This window comes from Sarcophilus harrisii, chromosome 3, assembly GCF_902635505.1.
Source record: "Sarcophilus harrisii chromosome 3, mSarHar1.11, whole genome shotgun sequence".
NCBI classification, from domain to species: Eukaryota; Metazoa; Chordata; class Mammalia; order Dasyuromorphia; family Dasyuridae; genus Sarcophilus; species Sarcophilus harrisii.
The window spans coordinates 50,129,295-50,143,425 of NC_045428.1; the positions used below are offsets into that span (position 1 = coordinate 50,129,295).

Below are 14,131 nucleotides of genomic sequence, written 5' to 3' on the forward strand. Positions count from 1 at the left end.
TTAGATTCAGTTATGAACACTAACAGGCACTCATTTGGTGTGGTATACTAAACCAATTCAGACTGGGTCCTTCCTGGAATTCATAATTTTAAGGAAGCTCCTATATTGTGGGGAGGGGAAGGGGGCTCCCAGAGACTAGAAAAGGTTGAGACTCTTTGATGTTTTATTCCATGAAGTATGATGTATTAAACATTATGTGTCATTTGTTTGTTTTCTAAGTATCCAAACACATCTATCATCCTCTGTAGAGAATTCCATATGCCAAGGTAAATGATTAAGCTTCAAAGAAATAAAGCAAGCTCAAGAAGTTTGGCCAGTTAAGTTAGGAGCTCAGATACAAATTCTAATTGGGTTAGAATTCCCAATTACACTGATTCCACATATTTCTTGCCAAAAAGTTGGCATTGCCACATAAGGTGAAGCTGAGGAACAGAAAGTCACTAACATGAAAACTACAGAGTCTTTGGCACTTATTGCACTCAATGGCAAAGGCAGGTTCCCAGGATGACCATGAGCCTCCCTCATCCTCACCTCCATCCCCACCCCAGGACCCAGGTCTTTTTTGAGAAACAAGATTGGGTTGAGCAGCTCCCACTACCACCTAGTGGTGTTTAAAATAACAATATGAAAAGCATTTTATTTAAAAACAAAATTTGCTACTTTTAAGATTATTTTCTTTCACTTTCTTTCACTACTTCTGGAAAGTAGGTTTATCATCTTAAAAGGTTACATTTTTCTTTAAATGGAAGAAAAAATAGGCACGTTTCTACATATATAACATCTTTATTAAATACATTTTGTCAGGGGGAAATATCCTCAAGTCACAATTCATATAAATTTAATAATGTAAAATCAGAAGGGAAAATTTTTAAATGATTTCATTGAAGGGTAAGAACACTTTTAAATCTAGACATTGAAATGACCTAGTTACAATAGAAAATAAAGGCAAAATGTCTTTTTTGAAAAGGAAGATTACATTAAGATTACATTCACAATTTTTTTTTGCAAATATTCCTTTCCAAAGAAATGGATGTTCTTCCTTTTCCCTGACACCTAATAATTTAAGCAGTGGTAAATACAGAAGAGAAATCCAGTCTACTTATTCCCTGTGAAATACAAGTGATAGATATTTTGTTACATGGCACAGCGTCAGAGGTCAAAGGAGGAAACTTTGGGATTGTAAGTGGTAGCAACCAACCATAAAAATGGATTGGCTTGAAACATATCTTCTCTGTATTCATAACATTTCAATCCTAACTGGTACACAAAAGATATCAGCATTAACCATTCATTCCCAATCTGAAACAAATTTAGGATTATTGATTAGAGAGCGTGAAAAGGGATGTCAGAGGTCACCTTATCCAATATTCTCATCTCAAAGATGAGAAAACTGAGGTCCATATTTGTCACGCAAAAAATAGTAAGCAGTAGAACTGGGATTTGACCCCAGGCTCTCAATCTAGCTCTTTTGTCACTGCACTACACTGCTATTCCAACTGAAAGAACACAAAGTATTATACACTAAATATTATTCTTACTCACTTTTTACAGAGAGAATATCATCCATTGGTTCCTAACAGAGATATGACCAGTACAAGATAAGGTCAGCACATCTAGCTATTTACTATTTGAAGTCTGGTCACAAAGAGAGCCCAGGAAGAAGAGGGAGGTTACCAGTTGTTAGTTTAAGTGAATAGAATTCCTAAAACATTCATAGACCAGAGGTCAAAAAACTGAATGTTACTGGACACAAAGAAATATTTGTTTATTAAATGGACAAATTCTCATATGTTTTTAGAACTCTAAATATTTCAAATTTGTACAATATACACTCTATTAATGATATCTTGCTATGTTTTAATATGCCATATGTTTAATGTCATTATCAAACTACTAAATGTGAAAGTAACAGCAGTACAGTTTTGGTTAAGTTTTAGGTAAAAAAACTATAGCTGTTTAAATGAGAGCAAAATATTGGGTTTATTTGAGAATTGGTTCTCATATAAAAAGTTTTTTAATGAGCAATATTTGTTACTTTCAACTTTAGACACTAGAAATTTACAGGATAGGGCTGATTTGCTGATCATATTTCATATTTGGAAGAAAAAATGAAAAAGCTGAATTATAGAGAATTATTTTAAATATATTTCTGATTAAAATTAACACAAAAATCAAGCACATTTTCCCCAGCAGGTTCTGAAATAATGTATTGAGTAGATTGATCTTTTTTATGTTACAAAACAGAACAACCCAATTGTGATTTAATAGTATTTTAGGGGAAAAAAATAGCTCAATGACAGAAATATAAGTTTGGTAATGAACACTTTATAATGTCAGAATTAATTACTAAATTAATCACGTTATCTAAAAAAGACTGACAAATTCTAACTAGTATAAACAAGATACTAAGTATCATAAATGAATATATAACCATTGTGCATACAAATAATCTGGTTTTATACCCACTAGACTTCAAATTCTGTAAACTGTGAGGCATTCAATATGTTTTAACATGGCAGGATTTTAATTACACATTTCATTACTTTATTTTGTTCAGTCCTTTCCCCATTAAGCAGGCAAACACTGTCATGACCATCTTTGGCTTTACTTCTACCAGATCATCCGGTAAGGCATATATCCGGGCACCAATCTTCCGAGCAACTGAAATGGCATATCTTGAAAAGACAAGAAAAACATCTCATTTTATTGTCTATTGCAATTCCACTGAATATATTTTAAGTAAATAATGAAATATGTTGATAAATAAGAATAATTTTCTGGAGGGCTCTGGATCACAAACATTATCACAACAATTTTCCCCAAACTGTCACAACAGTATCGATTTTATGAATAAAAGTATATTTTTATTAGAATGCTCCAAAATCCAAAGGATAGCTTATTTGCAAATAAACCATCAGCACTTACTTAGCATTATTCAGCTTATCTTCATCAGACAAGTCTTCTCTCCTGACCATTTCTTTGCGAATTGCATTGGGGGCGATGGCATCTATTAAATCTAATACAGGTAAACTTGTGCTAATAGATTTATCCTAAAAAAAAAAAAAAACGAGTAGTGGAGATTCATAAATGGATTACTACCAACCCATTAATCATCATAAATGTTTTTTTTTTGACTACATAAATGAAGGCAGTTATGTACTTTTCTTTTCATCTATTCTTTTCATCCATCTCTCTAGCCAATCCCTGGCATACATCATTTAGCAAATCATTCTAACATTTCCTATTTTCCTACATTAATATAATAGTCCTTTATGCTGATTATAATGGCACTGCCTATATTAGGAAATACTATTAAGGAGCTTTAGCTAAAAGCATTAGCTAAAATAATTGTGGACCACATGAATAATACCACATGAATAATATCTCAATAATGATACTATGTAATAACTGTTCACTTTAGATGGCACTTTAATATTTATAGAAGACTTTCTTCATAACAATTTGGAGATGTAGGGAGTTCAAGTATTAATGTGCCTATTTAAAGATGAGGAAACTAAAAGTCAGAGAGGTTGAGTCCCTTACCCAGGGTCCCACAGCTAAATATCAAATGAAAACTCTAAATTCTTTCTTGAGACTTTTGTCCTTTCCATTAAACTACAAGGGTTATAATCCTGAAAGAGGAATAGACCTCTCTGAAACTCCAGAAACTTCTAAAAACTGATGACATTTCAGTCTTTGAATTGTTGATTTCTAAGTCTATGCATAATGTTTCTCTGGAAAAGATAAAACATAAAATCAGATAAACATTGGGAGATGAAAGGGGACAAGTGACTAGACTACAGGGAGGAGCCAAATATGTGTATTAGCAATTAATAGACACTTAATAAGCACTTACTATGTACCTGCTACTGTTTGAAGCCCTGGGAATAAAAAGAAAGGCAAAAAAAAAAAAAAAAATCTGCTCTGCAGGGGTTTTCTGTCTAGAGGTGAAGAGGTGATAATATTTAAACAATTAAGTAAAAACAAGATATATACAGGGTAAATTGGAGATAATCTCAGAGAATCAAGACACTAAGATTAAGGAGGGGAAAGAAAAGGTTTTGAAAAGTATAAAAGCTAAGAAGAGACTTGAAGTTAAGCAGCAAGATATGAAAGGAGAGTTTTCCACGCAAGCTATGAAAATTCTGGAGTCAGGAGATGAAGTGTAGGATATGAGGAATGATCAGTTAGAAAAGGTATAAAGAGGCTGGGTTATATAGTACTTTGCAAGCCAAACAAAATTTTAGATTGGATCCTGGAAGGCATTAGAGAGGTTGGAAGTTAATGAACTCAGTTTTGAACATGTTGGGCTCAAGACATCTATCAGCCATCCAGTTTGAGATGTCTAACTAACAGCTGGATATATGGGACTGGAGGTCAGGGAGCAATTACAGCTGGGCAAAGAGACCCGAGAGTCATCTACACAAAAATGCTAGCTGATCCAGGGGAACTAATATAGGTCATCAATTGAAATTGTAGGAGAGAAGGGAACAGGCCCCAGGACAGAGCCTTGGGGCACCTTGGTGGCTATCAGGTGTGAACTGGATGAAGATCCAGCAAAGGATGCTGAGGGGTGGTCAGACAGGTAGGAGAATCAGAAAATCTAGAGAAAATGAGTATTAAGGAAAAGACTAATCAAACTAGTCAAATGCTGCAGAAAGGTCAAGAGAGATGAGAATTGTGAAAAGGCCTTGCGATTTGCCCAGGAAGACATTATTGCTAACTTTGGAGAGAACGGTTTCAGTTGAATAAGAGTGGAAGTCTGACTGCAGAGAGTTAAGGAGAGAGTGGGAGGAAAGGAAGTGAAGACATCAATTACAGACAGCTTTCTTAAGGAGTTTAACCACAAAAGGAAAAAGAAAACAGTGAGCAGAGACAGATGAATCAAGTAAAGGCTTTCTGAGGGTGGAAGGGATTTAGGTGTGTTTGTAGGCGGTCTTTCAGAGAGGGAGTGAAGATTAGTGAGATAATGGGGATGAAAGGAAGTAAATTTGTGGAGTAGCAAGCCAAGTATTGCAACATCAGGCAGTTAGAATAAAGAAGGAGGGTAAAATTGTAGTGTCTCAAAACAGGGACCTGGAGGATGAGGGTGCTCCGCAGGTACTAAGGCGGAGGAGATGATCCCTGAGTGCAGACACAAGTGACAGACACTAAGTATGAGACCAGGATCAGAAACTGATGGAATACTGCTTGGCAAATTTTGACACGTTCAAGAAACTAGTGAGCCAATGCCATGTTTCTCATGGGCGGGCAATTGGGGGTAAGTGACTTGCCCAGGGTCACACAGCTAGGAAGTGTCCAAGGTCACATTTGAACTCGGGTCCTCCCGCCTTCAGGGTTGGTGCTCTATCCACTTCGCCACCTAGCTGCCCCTAACACAACCTGATTTCTGAAAGAATATATGAAAAATATTCCACATTCTCCATTCCAGGCTGCTCTTTCCCTTACATCACTTTGTAGGAGAACTCTCTTTATCCCTTTGGCTTTAATTCTGAGCTTTATGCAGATAGCTTCTAAACCTAAATCTCTAGTCCTGATCTCTCTCCAGGTAGGCAGTCCTATGTTTCCAATGACCTTATCATCTCAATATCACCTCAATATCCCAAAATCATCTCAAATTCCTTGAGCTGAAAATAGACCTCAGTGTTTCCCTTAAAACTAGCTTTACCTCCTGATGTCCCTATTAGAAGGAGATATCAAATGTGATGGTATCAGCAATAAGTCTCAGAAACCTTGAGGCAAAGAATCATATTTGCCCTTTATACACACGACAGATATCTTTACAGCCCCTAACAAGAACAAATGTTCTTGTTAATGCTTTTTGGCCAAGGATCCGTACTTGGCCCTGTGCTGCTTAACATTTTTATCAATGACTTGGATAAAGGCATAAATAGTATGTCCATCAGAAGAGGACACAAGGCTGGAAGAAAAGGCCACCACAGTGGATGACAGAATCTGGATCCAAAATCCCGATAGGCTAGAGCACTGGGCTAAATCTACTAAAATAAATTCAATAGAGATAAATAAAAAGCCTTATGCTCTGGTGCAAAGTAATAAACTCCCAAGGTAAAGGAAGCATGGCTAAAGACAATAATTCTGAAAAAATCTGGGGTTTTAATGGGTTGGAAGCTCAATGAGTTAGTGGAATGATGGAGCAGTCCAGAAAGCTAATGCCATTTTGGGTTGCTTTAAGAAAGGTATAGCTTTCAGGAATAAGGAGGTAATAGTCCCACTGTTGTCTGCGCTCATCAGACCCCACCTAAATTATCATATTCACTTCTGAGCACTGAAGTTTAAGAAGTATATTTGATTAACTGAAGAATAACCAGGATGACCTTTAGTTCATCTCATAAGAGAAATGATGGAAGAGATTGGAGATGTTTAGGATACAGAACAAAATTTGCAGAGGAAGGGGGAGGGAATCATGAAAGATGTTTTCAAGTATTTAAAAGATTGTCAAGTGATTCTGTTTAGCCCTAGAGAACTGAGTTGAGGATAGGAGGTAGAAGTTTCAAGACTTGAAGTTAGGAAAAACTAAACAATTAGAGCCATTTTTCCCAAGTGTAACGTTTAACATGCGAGTTAAACAATTGTAACTGAGGTTTCTTCCAACCATTTGCCTGAAGTTCCCTAGTGATTATAGGATAAAATCTAAATTCTTCAGGGATTAAAGATCATATGCAATCTAGTCAATCCAAATCTTTCTAGCCTTATTTAAAATACTTCCTGTCATGAATTATAAAATTCTATTAAGTGTCAAACTATTCTATTCAGTGGCCTCTAAGTAAAATTGGACAGCAATCACAATTCTCTTATAATTGTTCCCACAACCTTAGAATACTACCTATCCCTCATCTTTCTGCTTGTCAGAATCCTTTTCAACCAACCCTAATAAGCTTAGATCTTACCTCTTCTTTTTTTGACCACCCTAATTGGAAGTGATCTCTTAGTCCTCTGAACTCCTAAAAATGGGTGTGATTCTTACTATTAGGTTTTTACTTACCTTTTCCACACTGGTTCTGTAAAATTACCTTTTCATATGTTTATATCTTTTCTCTATGACTAAACTATCAGGAGCTGAAGAACAAGAATCCTGTCATATTTCTTTGTACCCTCTCACCTACCCATAAATATTCATTGACATCAGGCTATTTCATTGCTTCCTGGATTTTGTACCTAAACAATTATGTAAATCTAGGTATGCTACCATGCTGGGGGACCTCGGGCAATTTACTAATTTCTTAGGATTTGTTTGCTCATCTAAAAAAAAGAAAAAAAGATTAAGGTCATCTCAGGCATCTTCCTGCACTAAAATTTTGTGATTTTTATTCATGTCTTTACAACTTTTAATGTTCTGAATTGATTATTATTCTTTTCAAAGACATGAGGACAATAAAAACAATAGATACTCTTGGGGAAATCTAGGGGTTTCTGTTCATTTCTTTTTGCAAATTCTTTTTCTACTCCCTTATGGCTCATTGTTCTGTTTCTATCTATGCTATTTTTCCCCCTTACTTAGACCAGATAAGAGTGGGTAGGTTAGACGATCCCTTCTCCTTTCCCTTTGCCTTCATATTTGCATTACTTTCTCCTCTAATGCTTTCATTTTAAGAAATACTAAATGTCTTCCTCCCCCTCCTTTCTCCCTTAAAGTACTTTTTTATTGTAATGGTTTTTTTCCCCAAAGTACAATTTGACTGAAGGTTTTCCATATATTATAATGGAAACACAAACACAATGCAGATGAAATAGCAAAGTAGAATAGGTGACTCACTGTATGTGTGCAAGCAAACATGCTTAGATTTCTGACTTGAGCATGCATGCAAATAAAAAACTGAGAATGTATATGAAAATATATATACAGTGTGAATGCTTTATAAGTGAATGCTAAGGGCCATTATAAATTAGATGACAAGATTTTTTTCCTACCCTTTTACTCAATCCCACTTGAATCTGGCTGGTTCTGTTATGCCTTGGAAATGATGTCAGTACAGTTCTGAAACTGCTGTCAGGGAGCACAAAGTATTATGGTCCCTATGTAAACAATGATTATTATTTTTTTAATTTTGTGTTTTATTTCTCATAAGGACAAAGCTACATTTGGCTTTTTGCTTGTTTTCCTTTCTCATAAAATAGACTTGTCTACTTCTATCATCTAGCTTTGTTAATATGGGCACTGAGCTAACCAGAAAAAAAGTGAAGAAATTTTGTTTTTCTCAACACAATAGCAAATAACTATTATTATTATTTTTCTTGTTTTTGTTACTGTAACTAAACTTGTTTTGGTGCTTTCAATATACAGCCCTCCACTAAATCTAAGCTATAATGACATATTGTCCATATTTCTCATGTGATGTTAAATTTAATTTCTTTGAAATTATCTCATATTAGTTTCATATTTACCTTGAAGCTGGAAATTGAAATTTTTTTATTTGCCTCTGCGAGAGTTTTGTTCACCCATTTAATAATAATCTCATCAGTCACTTTTTCACCTTCTCCAAGATCTGATAGTACATTCAATGTATATCTGCAATGGAAAAAATGCTAAAATACAGTATAAATCTTCAAACCTGATATAAACAGTTAGGTGCATGTTATTGAATAATTCACTTCTAAAGAAATTTATATCTATTTGGTATCAGCTTGCTAATTACATTTAAAAAAGTTCTTTCTCTAGCTAGAATCCAGAGACTTAGGTATTTTTTTTAACAAGATTAACAATCTGCGTTGTGAGATATCTCTACAAAATTAATCACTGAATTTTGTTTCTATTTCATAAATGGAGCAAGTCTATTTTTCATGTACAAAGTGGATTATACTAAATGCTTCTTATCAGCAATAAATCAAATTTTACAATGAGCATTTTCTGTTTTGAATTTCCTAAATTCTCCATACAATCCAAAACAAATATAAAATTTAGTGTAAGAGAATGGTTGAAAGAATAATTTGTGCTGTAGCTCCTAGTTATCCTTACCTTCTCATCAGCTGCCATAGCAATGCCAGAGTAAGAGTGGAATTTCCTTCATGTAAGTCCTGCCCAGCAATCCCAACTAGGGAGAATTTGGCCTTGTTCTTTCCAAGTTGCACTGCATAGTTACAATTTTCAAGCTACAAATATAAATATAAGCTTTACCATAAAGATAAAAGACAAGTAACCTTCAAAATTCTGCCAGTGTAGTATAGTTAGTGATCTAAATCATCTCTTAGCATCTTATGTAATCACTACTGGTTCTCCTTACACCCCAAATTGAGGACTTGCAAACAACTGTTCTTTTAAGAATTAAACATCATTCCTATGGGGAATTCCTATGCTCTAAATTACTATTGATTAGAGAAATGCAAATTAAAACAACTCTGAGTTATCACCTACTAGATTGGCTTATATGACAGAAAAGGAAAATTAAAAATCTTGGAGGAGGGTATGGGAAAAAATGCAACACTAATACATTATAAGTGGAATTGTAAACTTATCCAAGCATGCTGGAGGGCAATTTGTCCAAAAAGGCTATCAAACTGAATATACCCTTTGACCCAGCAAATACCATACTAGGTCTGTATCCCAAGGAGATCAATAAAAAGGGAAAGGACCTAGCCATAAAAAATATTTATACAGTCTTTTTTTGTGGTGGCAAAGAAATGGAAATTGCTCATCAGTTGGAGAAATGGCTGGACAAATTATGGTATAGGATTATTATGGAATATTATTGTGCTATTAAAAAATCACACTGAACAGGATAATTTCAGAAAAACTGGAAATACTACATGAACTGATGCAATGTGAAGTGAGCAGAACTATGAGCTGAGTATACATAGTAACAGCAATATTGAATGATAATCAGTTATGAATAACTTAGCTATTCTCAGCTATACAATAATCCAAGACAATTCTAAAGAACTTAAGATGAAAAATGCTATCCACCTCCAAAGAAAAAAAACTTATGGAGTCTGACTGTAGATGAAACATACTATTTTTCACTTTATTGTGAGTCTGTAGTTTTTTTAGTCTGTGTTTTCTTTCATAACATAACTAATATGAAAATATGTTTTTTCATGACTTCACGTTTATAATCTCTATCAAACTCCTTACCGTCTAAGGAAAGTGAGGAGGGGAGGGAGACATTAGAACTCAGTTTTTAAAAATGCATATTAAAATTTATTTTTACATACATTTAGGAAAAAAAATTAAAAATTAACACCATAAAGTAATTGAAATTCTACAAATAAATATGCAAGACTACAATATGAATTCACTCTCATTTCCAGTAGCTTTTATAGATAAATACACCCTCTTTAAAAGACATTTATACTTCAGAAGCCTAAATGTACAGAGTTTTGAAAGCAAAAGAACAGATGCCCAATTTTTAGAGCCTCATAGTGTGCTGGCTGTAGCACTTCCTCTTCAGTGGGAGGATATGCAGTGGATACAATTAATTTTACAATTTAAAATGGGAGATGCTTTCTAAAAGCCTGCAGAAATCTACTTATTTCAAATGGAAATTATTATATAGGAATCTGCTATTTAGCCAAATTGGTCTCACCATGTGTGAAGAGTAAAAAAGGGGGGAAAAAACTATTCCAAGATTGCAAGATGGGTCTTAGGAAGATGGAAGTATCACTGAGGTTGCAGCCAAACTGGAAAATAATGTCAGTTTGAGTGAAAAGATAAACTCATTTAAAAAAATCTTTGGTTTTAATAAAACAACCAATTGAACATATCTTAAAGATATCTAGAGTTACCAACCAGAAAATGGGTTAAGTTTAGAATTCTGTTATGCTTCTAAGTAGTAACTTAGGCCATAAAAGTAGGTGAAGTCTCATAATACTGTCCCTCTTGGCTTTAGACAATAGCCATACTTATTGAGCATAAATAAGAAAAATCTTCAGAGGAAAAATAAAACAAATAATTAGAAAGGTAGCATAATGTTCTGAAATGAGAGAGGGAACAGTAACCAAGACTTTCAAATAAACCACTATCTCTAATGGTTTGGGTAAGAGTAAAAATGATATTTTTTTTGAAGAATAAAAAAAGTGACTTTTCCAAAATCAGTAATTTTTTTTTAAAGTGGTGAAGAATAAATGAGTAAACATGTTAATTGTTGGTAATTTTCAATTTCCTTTTAATCATCTTTCAATGGGAATGAAGTACTATTGCAAATACAACAGTTCTTTATTTACTAATACCAGGAAATAATTCCTGTACTGCCCATATAAAGATAATACCATTTCTTTGAATTGTTATCCCATGAGTTGCTACTGTTTTTTATATTTTACATCTTTTCATTTGTTTATGTATTTGTTTCATCTACTTATATTCAAAGGAGTTTTCTTGCCATTCCTCAGATCTTTCCAAAAATATATTAAAAACAGATATGGAACAAATCCAATTGTCTCAAGAAATGTTTGTTTAAATCAGACTCCCATGATTAGACTACTCACTACTATGCCTTGTGAATCCCTGAATTCTTTGGGAGAGATCAATATAGTAACAACTACTCTATGGAATGAAAGATACAAAACTACTTAATTTACCTTTTTCATGTTAACACCAAGTGCAGGATAAGGAGGTTTATTGACACGGCTCCATTCTACTGGGACCCGGGTCCTTTCATACAGCTGAAAGATCACTAAAGCATCAGCAAGGTCACTAGGAACAACATAATAAAGAAGAAATTTTTATATTTAAGCTCAAATTCATTCCAAGTAGCCTTATCTGTAACCAAAAATTACTGTAACTATATTGTTCATTGCTTAGAATATTGTAGGGATATCAGATTAACTCCACAGATGTTAGCTGCTCATTGTGGGTTATGAGGAATGAGTAGAAGAAATTTTATGAACCAAAAACTTTTAAGGTACAAATGATACTTTAATGGTTCTCTGATCTTATTAGTATAGATATAGCCTTTACAGGTCCAGACGGTAACTCAATCTCATTTCAAGTGGTATAATACTTTTCCATGTCCCCCCATAAAATCACAAAAGAGGACAGGTCCAGTATCTTGGAGACCTCTTTCTGTATGTTTAACATTTTATAGCTGACTTCAAAAGGACCTTTATTGATGAGCTCAGAGAATGTTCATCTATGTAATCAATTCTCAATTTTCTACACTAAGAGAATGAAGAAATAGTCATTGATCTAAAATAATTATTTGAGGATATATAATTTCCTCCTGTATTTACCTCTTTAATTATGTTTGCTTAGATTAATATTAATTTACAGGATACTAGTATTAACTAAACAATTAATTCTTTAAATTAATTTGTATCAAGGGGAGTCTGTTTTGACATATTTGTCCATAGTCTCACATTCAGAAGAGAGCTCTCTAAATCACATGCTTGATGTTATATGTACATCCACAACAGTACATATATGTCTATACAAGTAAATTGCACAAAAAGCAATTCAATAAATAACATCAGTAAATTTACATAATGACAGAACATCCATATATAGTGGCATATGTGCAAACAGACAAACCAAAAAATTATGCATAACTAACAGGCAAATATATTTGAGGCATATAAATAAGCAATAATTACCACATACATCAATGAACATATGTTTTCTGTGTCTTTAACCACTTTTCCAGTTTTCACTGTAATAACCTAGTTATGTCTGGTCACCAATCAGTTAAACCTATGTGTCTGGAGATCAGCTGATCTACCTGCTTCTCTACCTAAAATAGTTAACACAATGGGATAATCACAGTCTTTTTTAGAACTGTAATTCTCTTTCTCTAAACTTGCACTTGTGAAGGGTCCAGATTAGCTATCAATATTATAACACTCTGGAGATTCTTGGTATCCTAGAAGTTTCTGGCTGAAGTTCTAGATAGAAAAAAATATTGCCTCTTTGTTCAGTCCTTTTGCTCCCTAAACTGGCTGGCAGGTTTACAGTAGACCAAGTCTCCTACTCTTGAAATTTCTATTTCTGAACCATTGTCTGGTTCAGTTTTTGAAAAACTAGTAGGCAATCTCTTTTGTATTGAAGTAAATAACCATCAATTTTTTTTCCTTCTGAAGCAATAAACTGGGAAAATATTTTTACAGTCAAAGGTTCTGATAAAGGCCTCATTTCCAAAATATATAGAGAATTAACTCTAATTTATAAAAAATCAAGCCATTCTCCAATTGAAAAATGGTCAAAGGATATGAACAGACAATTCTCAGATGAAGAAATTGAAACTATTTCTAGTCATATGAAAAGATGCTCCAAGTCATTATTAATCAGAGAAATGCAAATTAAGACAACTCTAAGATACCACTACACACCTGTCAGATTGGCTAAGATGACAGGAAAAAATAATGATGATTGTTGGAGGGGATGCGGGAAAACTGGGACATTGATGCATTGTTGGTGGAGTTGTGAACGAATCCAACCATTTTGGAGAGTAGTTTGGAACTATGCTCAAAAAGTTATCAAACTGTGCATACCCTTTGATCCAGCAGTGTTACTACTGGGATTATATCCCAAAGAGATTATAAAGAAGGGAAAGGGACCTGTATGTGCACGAATGTTTGTGGCAGCCCTTTTTGTAGTGGCTAGAAACTGGAAACTGAATGGATGTCCATCAGTTGGAGAATGGCTGAATAAATTGTGGTATATGAAAATTATGGAATATTACTGTTCTGTAAGAAATGACCAACAGGATGATTTCAGAAAGGCCTGGAGAGACTTACACGAACTGATGCTGAGTGAAATGAGCAGGACCAGGAGATCATTATATACTTCAACAACAATACTAGATGATGACCAGTTCTGATGGATCAGGCCATCCTCAGCAACGAGATCAACCAAATCATTTCTAATGGAGCAGTAATGAACTGAACTAGCTATACCCAGAAAAAGAACTCTGGGAGATGACTAAAAACCATTACATTGAATTCCCAATCCCTATAGTTATGCACACCTGCATTTTTGATTTCCTTCACAAGCTAATTGTACAATAATTCAGAGTCTGATTCTTTTTGTACAGCAAAATAATGTTTTGGTCATGTATACTTATTGTGTATCTAAGTTATATTTTAATATATTTTAACATCTACTGGTCATCCTGACATTTAGGGGAGGGGGTGGAGGGGTAAGAGGTGAAAAATTGGAACAAGAGGTTTGGCAATTGTTAATGCTGTA

General features: G+C 34.2%; 1 protein-coding gene across 4 annotated transcripts in view; it reads right to left on the reverse strand.

Moving 5' to 3' along the window:
* Window positions 1-769: 769 nt before the first annotated feature.
* Window positions 770-14,131, reverse strand: part of PLS1 (plastin 1) — a 123,881-nt gene continuing 110,519 nt past the window's right edge. For all 4 annotated transcript variants that reach the window (XM_031957816.1, XM_031957819.1, XM_031957818.1 and 1 more), the window contains 5 exons: window positions 11,530-11,644; window positions 8,975-9,108; window positions 8,404-8,527; window positions 2,926-3,050; window positions 770-2,675 (listed from right to left, as the gene is read on the reverse strand). In XM_031957816.1, coding sequence (XP_031813676.1) covers window positions 2,540-2,675; window positions 2,926-3,050; window positions 8,404-8,527; window positions 8,975-9,108; window positions 11,530-11,644 — 634 coding nt within the window. In that variant the 3' untranslated portion in view covers window positions 770-2,539. The remainder of the gene's footprint in view (window positions 2,676-2,925; window positions 3,051-8,403; window positions 8,528-8,974; window positions 9,109-11,529; window positions 11,645-14,131) is intronic.